We start from the raw sequence: 25975 nt of genomic DNA on the forward strand, positions 1-25975 counted from the left end.
ACCAGCTCAGCTCGACCTCTGTCCAGTAGCAGCAGCATCGCCGAGTTACTGAAGAGCTTGCTTGCACCTCCTTGAATTGCAGCGACAACTTCAACTCCGACTCCGGCTCTTCAGTCCCTTTGATCTACAACTGCACTGCCGCGTGCAGGGCGTTTGGAAATCGCACTAGGCAACCAACGAGACCCGCTGCAGATTCTCTTGCTAGTTTCTGTCGCCGTCGCAACACAAACTAAACTGAGCTACAACAGTCATCCTTGGACAGGGACCCTTGGACAATGACCCTTGAAACCTAGACCTCTGATTCTTTCTCTCTTGGTCGGCGCCCAACACCAACTTCACATCCACGCTTTACCACGGTGCAGAAGGCAGGCCTGCACATCAGCACCAACCTCAGGCAGTCAGCGGAGCAACGAGGAACGCTTGCCGACTTGTACGAGCCAGTCGGTCCAAAATTGCTGGCATGTCATCTTGAAACATTCATTACCTTTTTGTCACATCTCTCTGGTTTGTCTGGCCTCTGCTAAGGCATTGGCTCAGTCAAGATGCCCCAGGTCGATGCCACCCGCAACTACTACAACGACCTTGGCGTCACATCGTCGTCTTCGGCGGATGACATCAAGAAGCAGTACAGGAAACTAGGTAGGAGACTACACCTCAAAACACCATCCTTTTCACCCGCTGACTTAGCCTGCCCAACAGCAATGCAATGGCACCCTGACCGAAACCGTGGAAGCGAAGAGGAAGCTTCTAAGAAATTTCAGATCATCCAGGCAGCTTTTGAGATCTTGACCGACCCCACGCTCAAACGACAGTACAACGAAGCCCGCAACAAGGCCAGCTCGAGATTCCCGACATCGTCTGGAACGAGAGGAAACCCATGGGCGAACGCAGGCTCAGACTTCCCTCCCCCACCGAGGCGAACTGGTGCCAACGCGGGTGCAGCATCAGCATCGGGAGCAAGAACAACGCCTCGTCCTCCCCCAGGTGCTGCTAGGTATAGCAATTGGGGCACAGGAACGACCCCTCGAGCAGCCAAGACAGCTCCGAAGGACGATCCTGCGTCCGCAAAAGCACATTACGACGCCTGGACTAACATGCGTTCTAATAACAACGCGAATGCTCCACGAAAGCCACCTCCGACGCCCGGCCGTCCTCCTACATCTGCCACACGGGAGTCCAAGACTACAGACTCGGAAGGAATACCAAGAACTGCTTCTCAAAAACAGAAGGCGCAAGCATCATTTGGCAACAGCGCGAGACGAACCGGCTTCACGCCGCGATCTCCGGGTTTGGGAGACGAACCACCCGTCACTAACAACAACTACTCTACTACCAGGACTCGCCCAAATATCTTCCCTGATGACGCCGCTAGCACAGCACAGCAGAACCGCCACACATCAGCCATGCCCGACCCTCTGGCACAGTTCAGAGAAAGTATCGACCTCAACCGTCACAGTTCACCTTATGCGACACCGGGTGGAGAGAAGACAAGTCTCTTTGGCGATGGCTTGAACAGAGCTAAAAGCACACGAGAAACTGGTCGAACCCCCGACAACCAGGATGCTGCTCCATCATTCCCCTTTCCCCGCCAGAGGAGTAACAGCACACCCAAAAGTTCAAACAACAATGGTGGTTCCGAGGCCCCTACCACGGCCAACGCGGCCAACACGGGAGTCAAAGGTGACAGTACACGACCCACAGCTACCAACGGATCATCCTCAAAATTTAGCGATCGATACAGACCCAATTCGACTGAGCCTTCTCAGTCGCAAGCCGGTCCCGGTGCCACTTGTAAGTACCACCTGAACGGCATGTTTAACGTTGTGCTAACAAGCTCAGCATCTGCGACCCATGGTGCGACAACACAGTCGCCTGCCGGCTCAACAAAGTATGCTACCACACCTTGTGCAACTGAAGCTGAACGCTTCTGCCCCACGATATCCTCGGGCTCTGTAAAGTCACAGAGAGCAATAACTGCCGTTGCAACAGCTGCAAAACTGTACCACGTTAGCACTCCAAGCGGAGCTGCCAAATCCAACACCTCGAGCTTATCTCCCTTTGAGCAAGTTCTCAAAAACAATATGGACCATCTAATTCGCAAGAAGAACGGTGCTGTATTGGGAGAATGCTACGACACCACCACGGGTCACAGTCAAGACATGGAATTTGTTTCGAAGATAAGGAGCAGAGTTCAGACCAATGCTAACAGATACACCAGCTTCGGTTTCACTGGTGCCCCAAGCACACCCGGGAAAAGATTTGCGAGCTCCAGCGCTGAAAACATCAGCACCACGTTCGTCGATGAACAGCCGGAGGCTTGGGAGTTCACGGCCGGTGGTCCTCCCACTGATGATACTCCCATACCTTCCAAGTTGAACCGAACGCAGTCAGGCAGCCGTCTCGGGCGTCGATCACCCACAAGAATACACAGGCGACCTGTGCCTCCTGTGCCAAGCGCAGACTCAATACCTACCGTCAACGGGGAGTCGAATACCAATCCAACGACTGGTTTCTCAGCTGAAAAGTGGGGTGAGAAGATAGGATCTGTACACTTCGTCCCCCAACCCAGTACGAGCGCTTCGGCTTCTCCTACTAGACGGAGTAATTCGAGGAAGAATTCTAAACCCGTCAAAGTAACCCGCGGCGGTTCTGCTGGGATAGTTGACGAAGACGACGAGATCCCCATTGCGGCAGCTGGTTGGCAACACAGTCCCAAGCCTCCATCGGGCGCGCAGAGCCCGATGGCTATGGACATTGATACGCCACCTATCGTCAGAGAACCCGAAGCCTCAGGGCGTTCCCGCTCAAGTGATGCCCGGACGATTCCGGTGGAGCCTACCAGGCCCGAATGGAGAGCTGGCGATGTGGACGGAAATGCTCCAGTCCTACCACAACGTCCTGCTCTCTCCGCGGATACTGCAGGCAATGGAGCTACTCAGTCCAAGTCAGCACCATCTACTGCTCACCCGTACATCGCGCAGAACGGCGGCTCCGAGGACTCAGAGGAATTCCGAGCAAACTTTGCCGATTTCAAGAAGGTCGAGCCATTCACTGACCCTCAACCTACTGGTCTACAGTCTTTCGCCGACTTGAAGACGACCCTGCCATTTGAAAGTAGGGCCTCGGATCAAATTCCACTGGGCAGAGTCCAGACTGTTCCCCATCTTGATTTTCCGACGGCGCCAGTTGCTCCGCGACTGCCGCCTACAATGGCTGTTCCCGGTCTACGACCCAGCAATGCCCAATGGAGGAAATATGCGCAGGACTTCTACAACTACATGGAAAAGTGGGAGGCTTTCAACGAGAAGGTTTTAACTCACTTTGCAACGCGTCAAAGTGAGATCGGTAAACGTCACCGACAATTTGGTCGTGGCTGGCTCGAAGGTGCTCAAGGTGTCGACGGTGCGAGTTTGTACCAGGCCGAGCTTGAACAAGACCACGATGTGCGTAAGCAGTGGACGAGGACTTGCGATGAGCATCAGCAGCGGGTACGTGAATTCGTGACTTTCAGAGACCGGGCCAAGTAGGTCTTGCTGTCCGAGTCACATCTGGTAAGAGACTATCTGTCACTCCCGACGCCGGCTTTCACTGCATGGAGCGACCGTGAGAGTCATCACTAGGCTCAAATGTCGCCGAGCCATGTCTTCTTCTTCTTCTTTTCTTTTTCTTTTTGGTGAAGCCGTTGGATTGTTGGCGAACTCCAGCACGGGCTTACTGTTTGTGTTGGTTTGTAATGGCCCGGCATTACGGCATTGCGAAACATGCATTGAGTGGGAGCACCAGCTGTTTGTCAGAAAATAGGGTGTTCTATAGGACTATGGATTATGGAAACGCTTGGGAATGATTTGGGACTAGACTTGTGTCTCGAGGCCTTGGGATTAAGACATCGCCATGATCAAATTGGAGACTTCTACATATGAAGCCTTTGTACATGAGCCACTGGGGAACGGGAGCAACGAACTTGTGAGTTACGGACCATGGGGCACGCAATTCATGCGGCGTTATCAACTCACAACATCCGCCTTCAGCAGTATGTGGCATTGAACATACTCAGGGAAGACTTGTCTGTTCGAAACGCAGTCACGTGGGTCTTATAATGGCCATCCTCAGGTGTCTAAATACCAAGAGTCATCTGGGCTGGACGGAGTGAATGAGGTATGATGATGGAATGTTGTCTAAGGTGGGCCATTGGGACACAATCATTGGTACGATTAACAGAGCTAGAGCAGTCTGTTTATAATATATACCGAGAGACCTACATAGAGCCCCAGAAATGAGAGAGACGCAGACTAATACTACGTTGTTTGACAATTTGGGGCGCAGATGGTTTCGCTGCTGGTCAGGTTACACGGCGATTATACGACAAAATCATTTCAGTCTTGAGCAAGGAGCAAAGCAGCAATTCGGATGTTGCAAAAGCTGCGATCTGCGGTGCTATATACTGATGTGAATCCTCAGAAAGACGTGCTGAAAGGGGCTCTATTTGTGCACATTAGTACATGACAAGTTCAATACCGTCGTTGGCAGGTAATATAATAACATTCTCTCATCATATGTATCTATATCGTAACAAGTCCCCAGTCGCGGCTGCGGATTTGAGAGCCTTCTCCGATCTAGTAAGCCTCGATCATATTGGTTGAATCCTTCCCTTCGAGGACATAGACCTTGGTCAAGTCCTGGTGTTAGCACTCGGCCCGGATAGGTAGCAACCGTGTGGATTGCCTCCGGGCAATCATATCGCGGACAAAGCTGACGTGCATTTATAGTTTTACATTGTCTGCCTATTAAAGCAACCATGCCCTACTTTATGCTCTTCCCCAATTCGACAAAGCACAAATCATCCGGCAAGGTGACGCCTTCGGGAGAAAGGCGCGGAAACGGCATTATTTCCCCGGTCTTCTGATAGCCGCAGCGCTCGTACCGAGAAATGAGCTGCTTGCGCGTTGGTAGGGCGCTCAATCCCGACGGGGTGACGCCCCTAAGCCTGCCGACAGTAGTCCTCAGCATGGAAAAGCGGATGGAATTAGCGTAGCGCTTGAGAATCTCAACAGATCCCACGATGGTGCTATCACGTCGGGTCGACTGTGTTCTGCACGGAATGCAGCTTGCACCATTTCTTACAGTCGTGGTGCATTTTCTAACGTCGTAAGCCGGAATTGAAGATTGGTGTCGGTCATTTTGCCTTGGGCGGCTTGATATAGATGTTAGGTTGGTGCCAATTCGGTATGTTGATTTCCCGGAACTGATGCAATGCTTCCAATGGTGGAACTGCCGGCCTCTATTTATGCGTCGAAGTTTAGTATCGCCAGTAATTCTATAGCTATAATAGATAAGTTGTGTCGTGGAATGGGCGTTGTTGACATGACAATGGCGAGCGGTAGTCCAGACCATCTCTCCGATACGTACCCCTGCTTTATATTCGAGGCTAGCATTGAATTGGCCCTTTGAGGCACATGAGTCTCGACAAATATAAAACTAACTGCTAACTGAATGCTTTTTGAGCAGTCCAACAGTTGTGTCACACAATATGCATGTGAGTAAATTACGAGAGATTAGGTTGAGGTGCCTTATGAGCAAGGTTCTTCAAAAACGGCTCCGCCCCGAATGTAGCGGACCTTCTAGTGGACGACCTACAAGACATGCTCGATAGCACTGTTGTCAATGCCCAGTTACTAGAGGACTGCGGCTCGCTGCTTGAAGTGCGCCGTAGCCCTTCAAGTTCATATGAACTTCATACTGTGCATTTGACTCATTTCACCATCAAAGAATATCTAGTCTCCCATATGCCACTCCCTGGCATACCAATGTCGATCCAGCAGGAAAAGGGTTCAGTCAATGAGGAAAAGCAGAGTCTTGCACTAGGCAAGATCTGCCTCCAGTACATAAACTCTGCAACGGTCTGGCGTCAGGCCGTTCCGATACAGCGCGAGTCAGACCAGGCACAACAGTCTCTCCGCGAATATGCTGCAGGTTCCTGGTATAAACATGCTGCAGCCGTGCAGCCAATCGGCAACGAAATGACTGACCTGATAAATAAATTCTTGGATCCAAACAACACAAATTGGATCTCATGGAAAAATTGGTTTCAGCCAGTCAACAAGAATGGTTTCTTGGATCAGGAAATTCATGAAGAAGCAGGAACTCCGTTGTACTATGCTTCACTCTTTGAGTTGCCAGGAACCGTTCAACATCTATTACAAGAGAGCGGTTACAAGCAAGATCATAAGACCATAGCAGCGGCTCTAAGAGCTGCCTGCAGGATTGGAAATCTCAAAGCCCTTAGTATTTTGCTCGAATCAGGTGCTAGAGAAAGTATAGTTGATACTGCTGGGAACAGTGCAATACACATAGCTTCTAGAAGAGGGCACGTCGAAATGGTTAAGCTGCTCCTCGATAAAGGCGCTGACTGGTCTGTCCCGAGCAATGAAGGATGGTCTCCGGTAAACTCAGCCGCGGGTAACGGACACGCCGATGTAGTTAAGCTGCTCCTCGATGAAGGCGCTGACTGGTCTGTCCTGAGCAACAATGGATGGACTCTGTTAAACTCGGCCGCGAATAACGGACACGTTAATGTGGTTAAACTAGTCCTCGATAACGGCGCTGACTGGTCTATCCCGAATAATAATGGATAGACTCCGTTAAACTCGGCCGCGAATAACGGACACGCTGAAGTAGTTAAGATGCTCCTCGGTAAAGGCGCTGACTGGTCTGTCCCGAGCAATGGTGGATGGACTCTGTTAGACTCAGCCGCAAGGAACGGACATGCCGAAGTGGTTAAGCTGCTCCTTGATATTTGCGCCGGTATTATAAGAACACATTCTATGGGTCGGTCAGTCTTATTCTACGCGATCAAATCTGGAAACATTGAGCTCTTTACTATGCTTCTGGATCAAGCCTCCCAGCTCGTTGACATAAAGGACTACTTTGGCTCTGGCGCTTTCTCGGTAGCTGCACGATTTGGACAGGAGGATATAGTAAAACTACTAACGTCACTACCAGACACTGACTTGAGGTCCGAAGACAATTTTGGCAGGACTGCCTTATGGTGGGCGAGACCACAGAAGCAGGACCGAATCGCGAAATACATCATTGACTGTGCTATGACATTAGGTATATCTATACCTGATCTGGTTTTGCCGCTTGGAACCACCGTGCAATTTAGTACGGGTACAAGGTGGTGTGATGTGTGTATGGTGAGCGTGGAAGATTTATGTTGGAAATGCTATGTCTGTTATGGTGGCGGTTTCGATATCTGTCTGGATTGCAAACGCCTCGGAGCTCATTGCCTTGCTAGTTCACATGTTCTTACGTTATAGAGTCGGCAAGGAAAGACTATATATCGCTATTTACCAATGCAAGCGTGACAACGCCGGGAAAAGGCCATAGTCACCACGGGGGTACTTAGTATGTAGAAGGGATTGCAAGTCTAAATGAATATTCCTGACCAGTAGCTCATCACTGCATTGGCAAGCATGACGAGTAACGTATCTTGTTTTATCATGTAACGGTGTATATGGACTACCCATTGGTATAGTGGATGACCTGCTGGTTATGACCGAGGAGACAAGATCCGATCGGCTATCAATTCCAATCTGGACAACGTAGCTGGAGACTGCGCTGCGTTCGATTATTAGCTTCATATATATACATATTATAATACTCCGCGTGGACTGAAAGCCCACGGGTACCTTTCGGCCGGGTAAACTATATACGCAACAGGCTCGGAGCTGCTTCGCTATTGTCTCGTCTCCAACAAGCTGGTGACCGCATTAAAAATCCAAACACCCTCATCCTCATTTGTTCCGGGGTCTCGGCAAGGAATCTCACCAGCACTCGTTAAGCCTTAACGCCGACGCCGCCACCACTGCTGTCCTCCGTGGCCTCTCCGGGACCGTCGCTTCTTTATAGTTTTCGGATGTGCAACGTCCCGTCAATCTCAACTGCTTTGTGGTATAGTGGATACATTCTGATAACCAACAGCCACTGGGCCACTTCTCTCGAGGCCTACATTGTGGCTTCTTCAACATCTCGTTGCATAACCAGCGGTGGCGGTACGATCACCCTCTAGAGGTCGTCCCTCTCGTCCATCAGCTTCGGGCAGTATAGTGACAGGTGTTTTGCCGTCTCCCCAGTTTCGGCACGCTCGTATAGCGGCGTCCTTACGTCTGGAACCTTGCCATCAAATTAAAATGCAGCCAGGCGGGCCCTCCCAGCCCTCGCCTGGACCAAAATTAACGCCCTCGTGCTTGAGAAAGCTCTTATAAATCTCGTGGTTTGTCAGTCTGGAGCTCGCCTTTGCCGCTGGGTCACCGTTGCTACGCAGCTTTGACGCCACGTCACATATCCAACCTCACTACTTCCATAGCGCATCCTTCGAGGCGTCCATTTCGTATTTCGTTGGCCACTCCTTCGCTGCTTGCCCGCGGCGGGCTTCGCTTTTGTTCACAATCCTCTCGCGAGCTACTAGCTGGGAAGCCTTTATCAGGCTTCCCGTAGCAGCCGTATCTTCCCTATCTTCTCTACCCGGAGCTCGAAGTCTGTTACTCTTATATTCAGGTATACATCCAGCGGCAGGACCGTAGTCTCCGACTCTGAGTATCTCCTCGGCGTAGCCTTAAACGCACCGCACACGATGCGCAGGCATTTTGTATGCGCCGCTGCCAGCTCCTGAGCCAGTCTTGTCGGCTTCTCACCGATTGTATGCCACGCCGCCGCCCCGTACGCTATCGTGCTGCGTATTGCCATCCGATATAGCTGCTTCTCCCAAACTAGACTGCACTCCCACGCGGATGATGCGAGCTTGATTGAAGCAAACTTCTGAACAGTCATCCTCCCTTTTACTTTGTTGATATGGTAACACCATCGTAGCTTCCGATCGAACCATGCGCCGAGGAAGCGTGTCGACTCTACCGGCTTCACAATAGCGTCGCTGAGGGTACATTTGCGTATATGCGGCTCGCCTTCGGCTAAAGTGCAATAGCCCACGCTTTCCGGGCTCGAACTCCATCCTTATCATCGATGCCTACTCATCACACGTGCTTCAGGCCCCCTCCAGTCTCTTATACGCTGTATAATCGTCAAGCCCTAGTAGCGGGGGAAAATATCACGAACTTGTACGATCAGCTACCCGAGTTTCTTTTACTCGTATGTAGCAGATGGTGGTAGATCAATCAACTAGCACAATCGGCTATATTAATCATCGGAGAGTAGTATACTGACTTGCCAATCGACGCTCCGATGTCTATCACTGGTTCAGGCTCGGTCAGCCGAAGGAAATCCGAAGCTTTATGTCCTTATCTCCGGCGGGAATCCAACGACCGCCGCGTTTGGGTTCTAGTAGTAATGCAGTGTCGTTTTTGCTAACAACGGCGTAGCACTGTTATGGCATAAGCAGCAAGCTGTCAATGGTTTATCTACGTTGTTCTATTCTCTCTTCCATTTTCTTCCACCCTTCTCATAAAGACAAATCCAAATCGCAAATTTTATAATTAATAGTATCCTCCCTATCCAGCATGACGATTCTCCTCACCGGCGGCAGCGGTGAGACGGCAATACGCGTTTAGGCATTGCTTGGCTCTGGCAAGAAACCCTTTCTCCTAGGCTTGCGTCAAGGGCCTGATGCTGCGTCTCATGGTTACTCCACCGTCAAATTTGACATTGGCGATGAGTCGACCTGGACGGAGCCATTCGAGAATACACAAATCGAAGCCGTCTACCTGATGGAGCCCCGTATCAGCGAGCCTTGGGTGCCCATGAACAAGTTCGTGGATCTTGCCAAGAAGCAAGGCGTCAAGCGTTTCGTTTTGTGCGCTGGAACGTCGGCTGTAATTGGCAAAGACGGAATGGGCAGAGCTTGGGAGCATTTTATTGAGTTAAGTGTTGACTATTGCGTGCTTCGCCCGTCTTGGTTTATGGGTATGTGGCCCTAAGTGTTTGCCCTGATTAATCTAAATTGTTAAGTCGCTAACAAACCCGTCTGATGCAGAGAATTTTCTCGAGCCGGGTAGTGCATTCACTATCGGCAAGCCGAATAAGATTTTTTTACCGCCACTCAGGATGGAAGAATCCCCTTTATCAGCGTAGATGATATTTCTGAGGTCGCCCTTCACGCCTTGACAGATGAGAAGTCCTATAACCATGACTTCAGGGTTCTCGGGCCTGAGATCTTGACTTACGATCCAGTGCGATCATCCTTCCTGTCTACCTATACATTTTAATGGAAGCCCAGTAACATAGGTTAGTACTGACACAAAGTGTATCCATAGATTGCCGAGAAGCTTTCTAAAGCTCTCGGCCGCAAGATCGAGCACGTAAAGCTCGACGAAGCTAGCCGGATTAACGGCCTGGTCCAAGCCGGTCTGTCTGACTACTTTGCTCGATTTTTTACTCGCCTAGAGGTCTCGGCTTCCAAGAACTCTGAGATGGCAATAGGGGATGTCGTTGAATGGGGTGACAGGTCACACTCCAAGAAGCCTCGAGAAGTTCGCCGAAGAGAACAAGTCTGTTTGGCCCACCAACTAGTTCCTCGGTGGCTTGGTTTTGAGTGAAAATTAGATGATCAACACTACCATGCATATAGACTCATATGGTCACCTTTACCCTGCTCTTATAGTGATACCTTAATTCATCGTCTGTAAAGCTTTGGTACATACCTATTGATGGAAGTGATATCAATGGCGCTTTGAGTCATACTTATTTGGCGGCGCCATCCATCTGGAAATCGCCAATCATCTAACTTGACTATATAATTGACTAGCTTCAAAGGATTGACATGCCGCATTTGTAGCAAGTATTGACGCCGATGAAGGAAGATACCCATAAGACATGTTTCCTGAAGAGTGCGCTTGTAAATATGCAACGGTATCCCATACCATATGCTCCTCTCCTTTACCTTTGTTCTCAAGCAGTGATGTTCTTCGACTGTCACTGCGTCCTTGTTGGGTATTATGAGGATGGATTTCTTGCGACAGAGGTTAGCGGGCTCGATGATACAAGAGTTGAAAACCCAGAAAGGCTTTGAATTGACAGAGCATGATGAACCGTCAGACGAGATAGGACTACGGATTTAAGTGTCGCAGTCAGCTCGATTATGATGACGTACATAGTGTTAGCAGCTGTCGTATGGGCTTATGATTTATGGGTTCGATCGCCGAGAATGGTGGTAGTACGACAACGTCAAGTCTGTGTAATGAATTGGTCTTTACATATTAGACTAAAAATCAGAGTAAAGGCAGCTTTTATGTTTGTGAACAAAACAAAGCTGAAGAGTCGAACTTAAGCATACGAATGGTATTATGTGACAATGCTCCCGACCACAAAAAAACGAGAAAATGCGAAAAATGGAGACTGTGATAGTTTATACCATGCCTTATTGAACCTCTTTGTCAAATTCAAAGAGAACCGCTCGAAAATACTCGAAATTGACTTCCTCCTCGTCTACGTCAGTGTAGCCGCCACAGCCAGGGCTAGTGATCCCCGCTAATTCTTCTGCTTAATAATATTATGTTTCTGTTGTAGCTGTTTGTGTTTAGAGACAGCATCTACAGGAGTACTTGCAGCAGGCGCAGTATCAAATCAGCCAATTGTCATGGTAAGCAGCGCCAACGCCCATCTCGGCCTGGTTGGTTTGGTAACCCCCCAAAGGGACTCGTACTGCACGAGAAGATGTCTACCGCCGAGTGCTGGGCAAAGGTCCCAATGCCCTCAAAGGCTAGCGGGAGGGTAGGCGGGGGTGGACTTTTTTTTTTTTTTTTTTTTTTTGATGACCTTGCCTTTGACGTTGGCCCATTGAGTGGTGATGGTCAGGGCCTCAGAGGAGTACTTTTGCCAGACGGAGTCAACGTAAGACTGGTAATAGCCATTGAATAAACCGTCATTCACAACTATTCCAAAGGCCCGATATCTGCCGGTCTGGACATCGTCTGCAACAAGCTCGTCATGCAGAATAGCAACGACCGTGCTGGCTGGAGCAAGCTAGTCATCAGAGCGCAGAACGGGGCCAACCTGCGCGCCCTAAGTCCTAATAGTTCCAGACTGCACGGCGCCACTTTCATTCTTCAGCTCAAGAGCAATAGGCAAACTGAAGAAATCGACGTAGCTGATGTTGGCGAATAGTTGATAGTCGTTGAAAGTAAATTCGCAGAAACCTCCCCCCTCCCCCAACCCAAAAAAAAGGGTGTAACTCGGATCACTCGAGTTCGTAACACTTGGCTCAACGATAGCTGGGCTGAGGTTCACCAAGAATGTGAGCCATACATCGAGAATGAACCAGATACGTCCTCCTGAAATTCTTGGGAATGTCGCTGTTCTGGATAAACCAGGGGCACCTAGGGAGATAGCAAAGTCTGCTGAGAATGCTTGCAATGGTTGGGGTGGCGACACTGGGTGATATAAGGTTCTAAGGAGCTCGTAGATGGGGTGAGTCATAAGTCTCTTGTCCATCTTCTCGTTTCACGTTTACCTGAAGCACATCGTGGCTTATCTTATGTACTTCCCACCTATAACTGAATTCTTCTCTTACCGACAGAAACCAGCCGAAATTTTGGACAACCGAGACAACATCAACAAAACTGCTACGGCCGAGCTCAAATTTGTCCCCACCAGAGCCACAACAACTGTGACCAGGCCATCGCCGCCTTGGCAGACGTAGCAAAACAGGCAGCTGTCAAGGGCATTGACAAGTCAGGGAAATACTCGACCCGCAAGTTCACTGATGATTTTTCCTTGGTATGTAACTAAAGAGCGAGATTGCAAATGTTAACAAAATATTAACGGTGTGGAATGGCTTCTCCATTCATTTCTTTCCGTACAGTTTGGGCGACAAATAGATCTATTCAGCGCTGTCGTACGAAGGAGAAGAAGGGATTCTTCCCCTCGTACGTGGTCTATAGATAGGGGTTTGGGGTTCACCCGTACGGCTGCTGGCTGCCGACAGCCACATCGTGGCTGTGGTGGCTTACTGTCAGCACGCCGGTACTACCTATACTACGTAGTCAACCGTCGTACGAGACCGCGAATAATATATTCCAACAAACGGCTCATTAGCTTGATAATTCTTGAAATGCCCCCAATTATGGCAACTAGCTTCTTATTAATTTAAGCGCTATTAAAATTACTAGGTGGCTGGAATGATTTGATGCTAGTTATAAGTATGGAACCAGTGCTTGAATCCACTCGTTTTGCATTTCATTACTCAGTATTTAATAATTATAATTTATGCACGGCTCGAGGCAAAAGCCGGCGCACCCATTGTGGAGATTGAGCTGGTATAAGCTTTCCTTTGTCCGTAGATGCAAGAGATCCAATTATCGATCGACATAAAATAGACGGTGCTAGAAGAGAGGGACAGATATTTATCAGTGGAAGCTATTACCCGGATTCAAATGCAAAGCCCTGCGTCGAAAGGCCTATCCAGTCATGTGAAATTGTATCCCTAATTCAAAACCTACGGTCTTCATAGACAGGCGACCACGTTTCCCATCACGACGCCTAGTCCGCTAATAACATAAGCCAGGCCAGAGAAGGACCGGCTGAAAAGTCCGGATCGCGGCTAACAGTCAATGATGTGAATCATGATGAGAATTATGTATAGACGGGCATACTTGAGGACAGCTCCCCTCCCTATCTGGATTTCTCTAGATTGACGCTTACAATAGAATGTGGATGAAATCCGCGGGACTCTTCTATCACCTATGTGCTCGCAAGGATATATAGATTTCAGGCTTATAGGACGGACCGAAGTTGCAAGCTCAAATAGTTATATAAAGTTGACTTAAGAGAACAAGAAATTGTCTTGTAGGAAATGTAGCTATTGTAATAGTTTATCCATCCACTTGAGCAACGTAGATAATCTGGAGTACGAGCTTCAGAAAAGGTATTTTGATATTCAAAGATGTTTGATTTATTCAACGTGCTTCACCAAGCACCAGAGATAGTGTGCTATTTATATTCTCCTTGATGCTCAACGGAGTGAACAAAATTTTACAAACAAACCATGCTTTGGCATGGCGCATGGTGATGGGAGCGGTGGCTTACAGAAATAGTGTCTCATTCATGATGCCGTTCAAATAGGGCAGTGGTTCTATGATAACGGCTAGAGCCACCGACGGGTCGGAGGTGGATTCATCTAATAGTACCTCGCGAACTTTCTCTCGAAGCCTCTCCTGGATATTCTTATTCTTGGAAAGTAGGTAACATACCCATGTGAAAGCCGACGATGTGGTTTCATGGCTGTGACGAAAATTGGTTAGTTTACAATAGGGAGGCAAATCGTGGAGTGATGATGTCTTACCCTACGGCTAGAATGGTCAAGAGTTGATCTTTAAACTCAGAATCAGGTCAGTTGTCCGGCTCGATCAACAAAGACAGAACATCAAGGTGACCGTCAGCGGATTTGGCGATTAGTTTCTTCCTCTCCTGCACCATCGGCAGGCATATCTGGTTCAGGCGACCGGCCAGGCTTTTGTAAAGTTTGTTCATCTTCCAAGGCAGGTACCGCACGAATTAGGTTCCCAAGGCGAATGACGCGACAGAGAAGAGTATTGTCTCCGGAGCTGGCTCGAGAAGCTGTTAATATACGTCGAGCATTGGATCTTCCGCCCTCGTCAGCATGTTGAATTCACGTCCCAGCCCTGCGATACCGATGATGTCGAGAGTTGCTCTACTGGCCCAGTTTGAGACTTCGATGATAAGAGTCCGGATCTTGCCTGTCTGGGTAGGAAGAAGCTGCGAAAATGGACATAGCGCTGTCGATCACCACGTAATTTCTTGCGCCCAAGGCGCTAGATGGCAGCCAACTTGGGGAATTGGCAGGATATTGTGCCTTGAATCGAACTCCCACGCATTGCAAGGCATAGACTTGCAAACCTTGGGATCACCAGTACAAAATCAGGTGCAACAATAAAGAGTTATGTTAGATCATGACCTATGAATCGTTCAGTCTACGATCTTTTATTTACATAGATTGTACTAGCTATAAAGGGTTGGCTATTTCACGAGACCTTTGCAACTAAGCGACCACAGTAACCTAATCGAGTGGAGCTTTAGAGTTAAGCTAAACTCGATACGTAAGCTAAGCTACGCGACTACGAAGCTCGCGATTAAGCTCTTTCTTTCCCTTCACTTTCTTATTTTCACAGTACATAGGGTATACAGCAAGCCAATTTTTTGCTTCTCCGCGTAACCGTGACAGTCTTTCTCTCTATAACCATGGCCTCAAACCTGTCTATACATACTTGCTGTGTGTCGAGGGAAGATCATGGTCCTGGCAGCAGCTGCTAGGAGCTAGACTAGTAAAGTTTAATGCTAGCTAACATAGCACGGCTTATAAACAAATCAAAGCTTTATCATTTCTGCGTAGACTCACAACGGCTTCGCAAAAGATAAAAAATGAAAAACATACAACACCGGGGATTCCCCAGTGGTCACCCACCTGAGTACTAATCCAGCGCTTCCCAGTTTATCTAGGGCAGAGCGGACGGGATGCCGAGTTCTCTAGGAGCTATGGTCGTATGTATTACCTTCTGCAATTGTTAGAATACTTATATATTATCACTATTATTAATTCACGCTGTAGATCTCGAGGATATCAGTACCTTTACAAATAATTCCTAAGGGGGTTATGACACATAAATGGCCTTGGACTATAAGGTTACCCTTAGGCGGCGGCGAGCGGTTACAGGTAAACTTGCGATCAGATAACCGCTAAACCTCCTGTCCTTTCCCTGAGATATAAGCGACATCCCCCGACCGAACTGCCGACAAGATAATGTGGCACCCAATTTCGTCCTCCTGGGTCCGGATGCTACAAGTGCTCAGAACGTGCTCGACTATTTGATCATGGCCAGTCGTAGTTTTCTACAATTAACGGATCTTCGGTAAGATGGGTAGGTGGACCGTTTCGTAGTCTAGACGTTCGCGATTATACGCGGGGAAGGGGCCTTCTGTATGCCTAATATCGGAAGGCGGTAAGGACATGTGCGACGACAAGCTTTATCGGATGGGCGAGTCTTGATATGGGGTCGTATTATCGATTCGAATTCTGAGCCAGCAGTCGATTTGAATTCCGTCGACGTAGTGCTTTGACGGTTGACTGGTAGGACACTCGCGGTCCCGAACTGCACCAGTCTCCCTATTATCACTAGACTAGGTGGGCGAAGCCAACAAGGTGGGCAGCGCGCCGTGAAGGGTTGTCTTAACCCCCTTGTGTGCCAACTGCGGGATTCGTACCCACTACCCATCACCGATCCGAGTGAGGCAGCTAAAACAATATCGGGATTTGTCAAGTACTGATATAAGAAACAAACCTCTATAGAACAATGTAAACTATAGAAGTGACAAAAACATACAGCACCAGGAATTCCCCAGTGGTCACCCACCTGAGTACTAATCCGGTCATTCAAGGACATACTTACCTGGTGAGGAGGGGATCACATTGCTTACAGCCTTTGACACGGTAATGTGTAGCCTGTTCACCACGCTAGATTATGGGACCAGCCCTTCGTCTGTACGCTTCATTACTAGAAGCATGTACGGACACATACCGTTCTATGTCGGTTTCTTATTATCAAAGCCGATCAACCAAGCCATCGCATTTAACGAATCGAAATCTAGGACGTGGCATTTCCGGTCCAAGTTCACTGTACATCGCGTTTGGGAATAAGAACGAAGAACGGGATTGTCAGATGAGAACTATAAACTGTATTTGCCTTGTGTTGCCTGTGTAGATCATTGTGGTAGCTAAGTTATGGTAAGGAGGGTTTCGAAGCTGCATCATATGGCATTATGTTAGTTACACAACTGTGCATTAGTGTGCGATTCGCAATAACGTCAAGAGTCATATAAAAGTGTAAAATTGCCCAGATGTATTATGGTGTATACTGTAATTAAGCTAGTCTCATGATAAACTTGCCAGTGGTGCCTTTATCTTTGACTGCACCGGTGGACCCACTTATCGCGAACATAGAAAGAAGTAGTTATTAACCACAAAACCAAACAACTAACTAACCGACTATATAAGTAGTCGGCTAATTATGAGAATTTATATTATATATGTAACTCTTGAGTCAAAGGTCCCTTGCTGGGAAACTTGGCCGAATAAGCTTGCTTTTAGAAAAGAATGTTCGCTATATATGCTCTTGTATTTACGTGGTGTAAATAATTTACGCTAGACAATAAACTAAAACAATATTCATCTATACCTCCTGATTGGACATTGCCGCGTTTGTTGGTTACCTCGAGAATCAAATGTTGTAGTTGTGGCATGGTACTCTCCGCTGGAGGTGTCCCGGCAACGTCAAACCTGGTTGCATTGACACTCACAATCTGACCTCGTACAATGTTTGTGAAACCTGCATCGTTTGAAATGACGGAGCTCTCCTAACCCTATGGCACAGCCAAGGCTGCGATCTCGAGGCCTCCGGACGTAGGGATGATAGGTAGGGTATAAAGTATCTGATCCCAGTATTGATACCATCGGAACTATATACCCTGGTTATCACTGAGGCTGTCGCTGTCGATCGTACCGCTGGCATCCAATGTGATCTGGTAAGGAACTTCAGATTCCGTAGGGATGCGGATCCAAATAGTCCTGACACATGATCACCATTGACATTGATGACTGGAGGATGGGAAGCCTCACTAAAGTTGATGGTGTTGGATCAATACATCACTGACGCGAAATCTTTCTGGAATGCTACCCTCCACCTCGAGATGGTAGCGTAATTGTTGAAAATAAGGTCGCCTTCCTGATTAATAATTCTGTCCATAGTATCAACGTAATGCTTGCTGGCAGAATTTGGCGCCGTTGCAGTGTTGTATCTTCTGCCTCAGCTGCCCCAATCAGTATGATGCCGATCGCCAAGGCCATTCTGGATGAGCCATATCCAAGAGGGCGAATTGCCCGCCATGCTCAAATGCACATCTGGATAGACAGCTCCTAATGTCCAAAGGACTGAATGTTTGCAGCGAGCCAATCTGCGCCAACGATGGAATTGTTGGCTCCGACGATACCACTACAACCCATGCCTTGCCAGGCCGCATTGGGGTATATGGCCCAGGCATGATTAGAAAAAATGTAATATATATCTGGAAACGTTTGACGGATCCATTCGCCCGTGTCATCCTGGTCCAAGATGGCATGCACCCGCAGTCTACGGCGCAATGCGCTGAACTCGTCAACGGAACGAGTCTTGGTGAGATAGTCGAGCGCTTGGGCAAGTGTATTGGTCCCGCCCCATACACTTACAAACAGCGGTCTGGTGGATTCTTTCAAAGAGGCGATCAAGAGAGCAGTCCCATCACTCAAAGCTTCCCCCAATGCTACTTTACCGTATACCTTTGTGCATGTAAGAGTCATGATCACGCGAGTACAGGCACACTACGTACCTTGGATCCGGAAGCTACACGAAGCTTGAATTGTTTTGGCTTTCCGTACCGGCAGTACACAGCTGAGTACTTGTTCAGATTGTCAAAAACATGGCCATAGGTATCCAGGATGGACAATATGGCTTCTGAGTATGTCTGGCTCTGTAGCCAAATAGACGTCGTAGCAATGGTGCCGCGAGTGTTGAACTCGTTGGCGTACAAGAGGTATCTGATAAAGATTGGGTGTCGTCCAGCTCGTTTATGATGTCTTTCAAAATGAAAGAACGTGGTTTGGCCACTGAGGTTCCGGAGGTGGTTCTGTCGAATTGTCCATCTGAACTCCTACTGCCAAATAGGCACAGAAGTAGGAGGGTGGATCTGTGAATTTCTTGGCGATTAGGAGTATCATCTCTGAAGTCAAATGACTGATTCCACCTGGTAGAGTGCTACGTGCTTGGATTTAAAATGCAAATGCTCAATGGAGTGGATCCGTGGGAGTTTCGAGGCCAGTTCCGGGATCTTGGTTCTCTGCCACCGACCCATGCATTCCGTCTCCTCATTGTCCTGAGGTTCAAAACTTGGGTTAACGGCATTTCGGGAGTCTGGAGGAATGGGTTCGAAGATGGACATGTGTGGCGCAAAGCCACAATCGGCCACATGATGAACCACTATCGACGGTGAGCTGAACTATCCGTAATACAATTACTAAAAAGCGAAAGTGATTAATATTATTACAATACAAACGAATAATGAATGACTAGAAACAACGCCATGAATATCAATCAAACCTCACAGCTACTAATGCATCTATGACAGGGTACAAGTGTTGGAGCAAGCACTGCTACTTGATGTCGACGTATTGTACGCAACCTGTACGTACTGCAAATCAAAGTAGGCCGACCCGCCGACAGGCATGGTCCCCTCCCAGCCCGAACTGCCCGTTGACCACATATTGAAGATGAGAGAACTCGGGAACTGTGCGTCCTCGTGCGCAAGCTCGCCGTTCATCTTCCCATTGAGGTACCAGGTCGTCTTGGGCTGCGTCCAGTCCAGCCTGTGGTCCTGCCAGTTGGTCCATTTGCCACGGTCTGTGGCCTCGATCGAGAAGCTGCCGTCATTGTCGTGATCCTCTTCCTCTGGGTGAGTGGTGTAGTGGAGGATGTTGGTGGGGCCACTAGTGAGGATCTCGAGGTCCGACTCGTGCTCGACTAGGACACCCGTGTCGTTATTGGCCTTATAGGTGAAAGCCCCGGCACAGGCGCCCACGTTGCCATGGACGCGGGATCTGTAGCGCAGTGATACAGCTGTATAGTCATCCGTCACAGAATCAGCTTCGACGGCAGACTGGAAATTCTTGGTACGGTAAGTTCTGAGGGTGAGATAGGTACTGCCATCAGTGTTGTTCTGGATGAAGGCGTTATTCGGAGAATTGACCATCTTCACGGGTGTGTCTGTTATCCCCCAAGTCTGCAGGGAGAAAAAGTTGGCCCAGGCCGACGACTTGAAGTATGCGCTGGTAGCCCCAGCCCGAGCATTGGCATTATAGCCAGTGATGAGGGCAGGCACCGGGCCGGCATACTTGGCCAGGGAGCGGAAGTTAATTCCCTTGTAATTGGTGAATAGTAGACCATCATCCTTAGTCATCCAACAGTCGCAACTCGAAGTAGAAAAGACTGTCTGAGAAAGTGCAAGGGCGGCAAGTGCAATACCGTGAAACTGGGATTGAAGCATGGTGGTGTCAGGATCAAGATGATAGCTCTATAAATTTGATATATATAACAAACGTATCAGCTCAAGCTCTGGTGAACTTTCTTTGACTGTACTGTAGAAAACAATCCGGTGTTGTACGGCAATATGTGGTATTTATACAAGTCGATGATATAGACACGGTGAGATCGTACCAATCCTTAGTAGTGCTTCATCGTGGCTGTAGAACTTCACTAACCTGGTTCATATGGATTGAATGAAGTTGATATCAACTGCATAAGTTTTCCATGTTCTATCTGAAGTGAGTGTCCCACGGCGTCGGCTGGACTCATCTTAGCCTTGTCTCACTAAAGTGCCAAAACTCCGACGCCTTCGTGCTAGGCGTCTCCTTGGTTTGCAGCGCGCAGTCTTCGAGTCCCTGCCCAGTTGGGAAGGCTTTGAAACCGAGGAAATGTGTTACTTGGCTGCCGGTCCAGCTTGATGGAGAATGAGAGCAATTATCTTACAGATCGATCATCAGATATGATCATAAGTCTGTATGGATATTCCAATATAAGAATGAAATTATTGGTGGTGTTCATTGAAGAAATGCTGTTTTGAACCTTATGAGGGGTGCATAGGTCACTCCAAGCCACTCAGTCATACATTTGGGTATTTGTCTCATATTTCGTTACACTGGCTTCAAGGACCTCAACCATCACAACTGTTGTGTTTTGATTATTTCCAATTGGTTATCCGAATATCACTCATTCTCGAAGGAAACTTGCTGCTGGCAGAACGGTTCGTCGGGCCAAGTTGAATATAGAAACTCCAAAGTTTTGCCACGTCCAATCAAGTCTGAACGTTCTAAAAGATGACCCCGGCTCTATAATACTCTCATCCGCCACCCCTCTGTTCTTTGTGGCACGAAAGCAATATCCACGTGGCCGTCTAGACTGCAGTGCGGCTTCGAGCCTAGCTGAAGTATTCTGTGGAGGCGTACGCTAAGGTGGCAACAAGGCGAAACAAGGCGAAACAAGGCTTAACTCTTGCTGGCACAGAGCCAGAAAACCAGCACATCTTTGATGGCAAGCAATGCCATCCCAATGATTGTGTCACTCACAGCGTACTGACGTCGCCTGGTCGCTAATAGAAAACGTAGATCAGGACACCAAGAAGGGCGAGAAGTCCCTGGTCAGCGCCAGCATTTAATAAATTCTTTTTGATAAAGCATGTTAAAATACTTTACATAAGAAACATAAACTCATATTAAATCTATAAAATTGTAACGACCTGGCCAAGGTGCCAGCCTAGCGCTCGAGCAGCGTACAAAGTACGCCTGCGCGTAGTCAGTGTAAAACCCCCGCTTCGTAACTAGCGATGGAGACATCCTATACTCCCCTCCTCAAGAATAAGTCTTTGAATATAAATATTGCTCCGAGGAGCTTATCACCTGGTGACTTTACCGTGATTGTTACTAAAATAAAGCGTTTTAAAAATGAAATAATTATTATAAATTATACTTAAATTTACTTGATTTTATTGTTATAATAGTTAAAAAATAATAGACTTACTATTTATAAAATGATTGTCATAAGGTGGCGATAAACTAAGCTTGGAAGCTTTCCACGTTAACAACCTAACCTAATAGTGACCCCGCATTACTAGGTATATTCGGGGCTCCCGCCCTTATTACACTCTTACTTTTAGCAAGATTTAGTCTAAACAGTAATACACCCTTATATTTTGGTTATACCTAACCGTGACAGTGAACATCGTGATAGTAACAATAACTTTAGAAAAAATATACTTATTATTATTACTTTACTTATTGAAGTATTGAGTGTTGGCTGTACTATTATGATGGAAAGGCCAAGTGGATCGTGTCGGCCTTCATCAGAGTTGCTCTCGGCCTGATCAATATAAGGCTTGAGCGATAGGCCTTTTAGATAGTTTCCTTTCTCATGCTATTACACTTTTGTCACAGTTAGTCGTTAGTATTGTATCGATGCCTTTGAGACAACGAGAATGGCTCCTTATCGCCAGTTGATAATATTTTCATTGTCAAACTCATCCTTTTGCTCTTTATCTATTGATCAGTCCACGAAAGAGCCTGCGAGCTCATCATGAGGCCCATAACCAAGGGACAGGACAGTAGCCCTGGTTTATTATTAACTTTAACTTTAAGTTAAACCAGATCAAGTAGCTTATTAATAAAAAAGAGATTAGCTCTTATTATAGGCTATCTATTAAATAGCGCTATAACAAGGTATTAAACCTTACCGTATAGTTTCTGTTAATGCTAATTGGCCGAGCTCTCGCGTAACGCTTAGCGACACGCCAGGAAACCCGGACCGTTGGCGTCACGACCAACCCAGCCGCTACACTGTCGATGCGCACTATACTTACAGGGTCATCACACAGTAGACTTGTCGGTCCTCGTATTGGATTGACCACCAGTCGACCTTGAATTCGCAACTATCTCAGCGAGTAAGCTACTGCATCTTTCTGTCAACTTCTGCCACATAAGACAAAACGCCTCGATACCCAGAAACACGCGCTGCGGCCGACATGGGCGAAGACGACGAGTTAGAGAATGTTCCGTTGGTAGGGACGGACCATGCTCAAACTTCGGCTAGACATCAGAAATCCTGGAGGCGCTACCTCTCTCCATTATACTGGCTTGTCGCTTTAGAAACCCTCAACGTTTTGCTATTTGTAGGCGTACCATCCATTTTGGCCAGAGCTCGGCAACCGAGTGCATACACGCCTGATGAATGTAAGTGTCCACTAGCACTGCGAGGATAGTCAAATGCCCGGGCGCTAAGTTCTGAGTCTAGACTTCGCACTCTCGGACTTCAACAGGACCTGGCTCTTTGAACATGACGATTCTCAAGAGTCCTGGGACGATTTCTATCTCGGTAAGGGATCATGCCGCTTCGAGAAAGCAAAGCAACTCTGACATCATTCCGGTTGTAGAGAATGGCATCATCTCAATAAGTACGGAATGGGCCGACCACCATGGATTCTCGCCTTCTTCACTCACCCCTGATGTTCCTGGGGAAATGAGCTATCAGGTTGGAGTCTTCCACAGCCTACACTGTCTGGTAAGTCAATCTGCAGCTGGATGTCATGGAAAAATGGCAGCTAAGAGCCATTAACGCGTTCAGTCCATGCTCCGGAAGGGAGTTCTCAACGGGAAGATCAGTCCATCCCCCCACATCATGCATTGCTTGTTGCACCTGCGTTACAACCTCATGTGCAACGCCGATCTCACGCTGGGAGACACTGAAGATTACGAACACTACACGATTCATCAGCCTCACAAATGTCGAGACTTCAACGCGATACGTCGCTGGGCTGACACATTTCGGTGGAAAGGATTCATGGACTGGACATTGGCAAACTTGTATCCTAATGACACAGTAGAGTCGCTTCGGGAGAAGGATAAATTAGGTAGACTACCCGTAAAGGAGGATTTACCGTAGGGTCTAGGTATCTACAAGGTTAAATACAATAGCTTAATAACATTGAAAGAACTTGGCCTCTGTATGAACCTTGTGGAGCTTCAACGTAGTCTGTCATGAGCGATGTTGACGAAGTCCTCCCCTAGCCCTAGTAATACATCAAGACTTGATAACCAACAAAAATGAAAGACGACTGTAGTTAGCATATCCTATGAAGCCATGCGTTGTATTTCTAGTAAATAAACATAATTGATCATGATAGTCCAAAATGTTTCATCGCAACATTGATCTTTTACGCATTTATTTACTTTTCCAAGGCCGAAAGCCTTGACAAACAATGGCTAGCTCGTTTAGTTATATGAAGTGAGAAAGTTAGTTTGAGATAAGGGCTGGAGTCGATATTACTCTTCGAACCAACGACTGTCCCATGAAGAGGCTGGCAAGATCTGGATATGGTGACTATCTTGCAGGAGGAAGAAGAAAAAATACTATCCAAGGCTTCGGCGGCTTGCCCAAACATGTGTAAGATGTTACGAACATGGCCAACCTTTATAGCCGCTGCCCCGCCATGGGCGCAAGGCAGCCCAACCAAGGAGAAACCCTGGGACGATGCCCTGCCACGCACAGGAAAAGAGGCTCGCAGGTCAAGTGACCAGCATCACTAGGCCTTGGCAATGATGTAGTACAGGATCAAACGGATGTGCAAATGATCCAAATGATCCAACCAATATAAGTGAAGGAATCAACGGAAATATATTGGAGAGGATTCTCCTAACTACATAGATAGTCATTAGCTCAGTGATCAATCTCAGCATCTATCTTACCCATAGGTGAGGCTTATCAAGCCTTGACGACTATACTTGTTCAATCACTTACTCCATTAACTTGCACGCTCAGTACCAACCATTATGTTTGGTCAAGTCTTTGGCATCGCGCCCAGCACCAGTATACTCCGCTAGGTTTATCCAAGCGAAGCATATTCGTCACACAAGACACCTTTCGCACTGAAAATTCGCAGTCTACCTGATTCACACGAAAGCAGTAATTTGAAAAAGGATTGCATGGTGCAGAACAGTTAGACAATTATCACGCGTCACATACGGTTATGTAAGGAATATCAGGGCTTTGAGAACGAGCATGTTACCTCTACCACACTAGTCAGGCCACCTGTAACAGCCTCTACCCAGTTTGATGGCAAACCTCCGATATGCGTCTCAAACTCCATGGCAGATCACACCCTTCCATCATCAATTCCGTCGTAAACATCTCTTCGTGTTGACCGACTCTCTTTTCGGGAAATTAGTCTCCTGCGATCGCGACATGGGGAACATCGAGCATCCTCACCTCACCGTTACGAGTCTAGTCCGGGAGTGCCAGCAGCAGCCTACTGGGTCTGCGCGACTTCGACGTCCTCACCGTCGCGCTTGATCCACTGGTAAACACCGACTCCGATTACGCGCTTCTCGACCTCAGGGAGCTCATCGTAGGACTCCGCGCGCTTGATCCACTGGTAAACACCAACTCCAATTACGCGCTTCTCGACCTCAGGGAGCTCATCGTAGGATTCCGCGCGCTTAATCCACTGATAAACACCGACTCCAATTACGCGCTTCTCGACCTCAGGGAGCTCATCGTAGGACTCCGCGCGCTTGATCCACTGGTAAACACCGACTCCGATGACACGCTTGTCGACCCCATGGAGCTCATCATAGGGCTCCGCGCGCTTGATCCACTGGTAAACACCGATTCCGATGACACGTTTGTCGCCGGCGTAGGCTGTGGCCGGCTCGGGGGTGGGGACTGCTTGCACGGCGGCGACGAGGACGGTGAGCCAGGTGAGGAGCTTCATCTTGATTGCTAAGTGTCGCGGTTGCGGAAAAAGTTGGAGATCGTTGAAGTGTCGGGTCGTAGGCTGCCACACGTTGCCAATGGTTGGTGATGGTTGCGAAGGGAGAGATGGGACGTGGTCATACGATGTCCTTTATCTCTTCAGAAGACGGCAATTCTGGCGCACTTCGGACATCCCTAGCCCCGAAAGTGTTCCCGACTGCGTCGAACTCTGCGTCCAGCCTCCGTGAGACGCATTCTACGTCACGCCGCGTGACGCCGGATAGACTCTAAGTGGGCGGCGACCCGGTTGGATGCAGTGTTCTGCGACACGCCAGCCTGGGATCGCCAGTACATCGACCCATCAGGAGGAACAGTGACGTCTTTCCGTCAGTTGCTTTCTTGATTAGGGCAAGAAAGCTTACCTGCGGGATGGGGCGCGCCTGCGAAGTTCAGCCATGCGCTGCCCAATATTCAGGTGGCAGATGAGCATAAAGTATGGAGATACGAACAGCGCAGCTGGAATCATGCAAATCTGTAATACTTCAGGAGGCAGGCATCACTAGGAGCAATAAACCTTTTTGCTATAGTCATATATGAGTAGATTGAGTCTTGAAGTAGATGTAACTTCT

At 48.2% G+C, this 25975-nt stretch overlaps 7 protein-coding genes across 7 annotated transcripts; 4 read left to right on the top strand and 3 right to left on the bottom strand.

The window, feature by feature from the left end:
- The first annotated feature begins 194 nt into the window (after positions 1-194).
- BKA67DRAFT_16017 (uncharacterized protein) lies at positions 195-3675 on the top strand. The gene is made up of 4 exons (XM_046095168.1): positions 195-639; positions 700-1791; positions 1840-1888; positions 2219-3675. Exons 1-4 carry the CDS (start codon positions 543-545, stop codon positions 3525-3527), a joined length of 2547 nt encoding a protein of 848 aa, XP_045963636.1. The 5' UTR covers positions 195-542; the 3' UTR covers positions 3528-3675.
- Positions 3676-6278: 2603 nt separating this feature from the next.
- BKA67DRAFT_489630 (ankyrin repeat protein) lies at positions 6279-6602 on the top strand (the record flags this gene model as incomplete). The annotated part of the gene is made up of 1 exon (XM_046096962.1): positions 6279-6602. A coding segment is annotated over one exon (324 nt), but the record flags the coding sequence as incomplete, so codon positions are not given.
- Positions 6603-9512: 2910 nt separating this feature from the next.
- BKA67DRAFT_529658 (uncharacterized protein) lies at positions 9513-10547 on the top strand (the record flags this gene model as incomplete). The annotated part of the gene is made up of 4 exons (XM_046099106.1): positions 9513-9540; positions 9601-9915; positions 10120-10181; positions 10266-10547. 4 exons carry the CDS (start codon positions 9513-9515, stop codon positions 10545-10547), a joined length of 687 nt encoding a protein of 228 aa, XP_045963638.1.
- A 1421-nt stretch (positions 10548-11968) lies between these two features.
- On the bottom strand, positions 11969-12830 carry BKA67DRAFT_544671 (uncharacterized protein). The gene has a single exon (XM_046101282.1). It carries the CDS (start codon positions 12439-12441, stop codon positions 12013-12015), a length of 429 nt encoding a protein of 142 aa, XP_045963639.1. The 5' UTR covers positions 12442-12830; the 3' UTR covers positions 11969-12012.
- Positions 12831-17935: 5105 nt separating this feature from the next.
- Positions 17936-20094, bottom strand: BKA67DRAFT_686033 (uncharacterized protein; the record flags this gene model as incomplete). The annotated part of the gene is made up of 3 exons (XM_046109021.1): positions 17936-18334; positions 18385-18592; positions 19244-20094. 3 exons carry the CDS (start codon positions 20092-20094, stop codon positions 17936-17938), a joined length of 1458 nt encoding a protein of 485 aa, XP_045963640.1.
- Positions 20095-22510: 2416 nt separating this feature from the next.
- BKA67DRAFT_686034 (uncharacterized protein) lies at positions 22511-23564 on the top strand. Its single transcript, XM_046109022.1, has 4 exons — positions 22511-22828; positions 22890-22970; positions 23029-23156; positions 23220-23564. Exons 1-4 carry the CDS (start codon positions 22621-22623, stop codon positions 23535-23537), a joined length of 735 nt encoding a protein of 244 aa, XP_045963641.1. The 5' UTR covers positions 22511-22620; the 3' UTR covers positions 23538-23564.
- Positions 23565-24900: 1336 nt separating this feature from the next.
- BKA67DRAFT_652741 (uncharacterized protein) lies at positions 24901-25365 on the bottom strand (the record flags this gene model as incomplete). Its single annotated transcript, XM_046106216.1, has 1 exon — positions 24901-25365. One exon carries the CDS (start codon positions 25363-25365, stop codon positions 24901-24903), a length of 465 nt encoding a protein of 154 aa, XP_045963642.1.
- Between the last annotated feature and the right edge of the window lie 610 nt (positions 25366-25975).

The sequence above is a fragment of the Truncatella angustata genome, assembly GCF_020726525.1.
Source record: "Truncatella angustata strain MPI-SDFR-AT-0073 chromosome Unknown BKA67scaffold_1, whole genome shotgun sequence".
Classification (NCBI taxonomy): Eukaryota; Fungi; Ascomycota; class Sordariomycetes; order Amphisphaeriales; family Sporocadaceae; genus Truncatella; species Truncatella angustata.

Excerpts from the sequence above, each read along its gene's own strand:
- BKA67DRAFT_544671 (XM_046101282.1), bottom strand. The coding sequence starts at position 12,441 with ATGGACAAGAGACTTATGACTCACCCCATCTACGAGCTCCTTAGAACC.
- BKA67DRAFT_16017 (XM_046095168.1), top strand. The coding sequence starts at position 543 with ATGCCCCAGGTCGATGCCACCCGCAACTACTACAACGACCTTGGCGTC. Across the intron at positions 640-699 it reads GAAGCAGTACAGGAAACTAG|CAATGCAATGGCACCCTGAC; the intron begins GTAGGAGACTAC and ends CCTGCCCAACAG. Across the intron at positions 1,792-1,839 it reads AGCCGGTCCCGGTGCCACTT|CATCTGCGACCCATGGTGCG; the intron begins GTAAGTACCACC and ends TAACAAGCTCAG.
- BKA67DRAFT_686034 (XM_046109022.1), top strand. The coding sequence starts at position 22,621 with ATGGGCGAAGACGACGAGTTAGAGAATGTTCCGTTGGTAGGGACGGAC. Across the intron at positions 22,829-22,889 it reads TGCATACACGCCTGATGAAT|ACTTCGCACTCTCGGACTTC; the intron begins GTAAGTGTCCAC and ends TTCTGAGTCTAG. Across the intron at positions 23,157-23,219 it reads TCCACAGCCTACACTGTCTG|TCCATGCTCCGGAAGGGAGT; the intron begins GTAAGTCAATCT and ends TAACGCGTTCAG.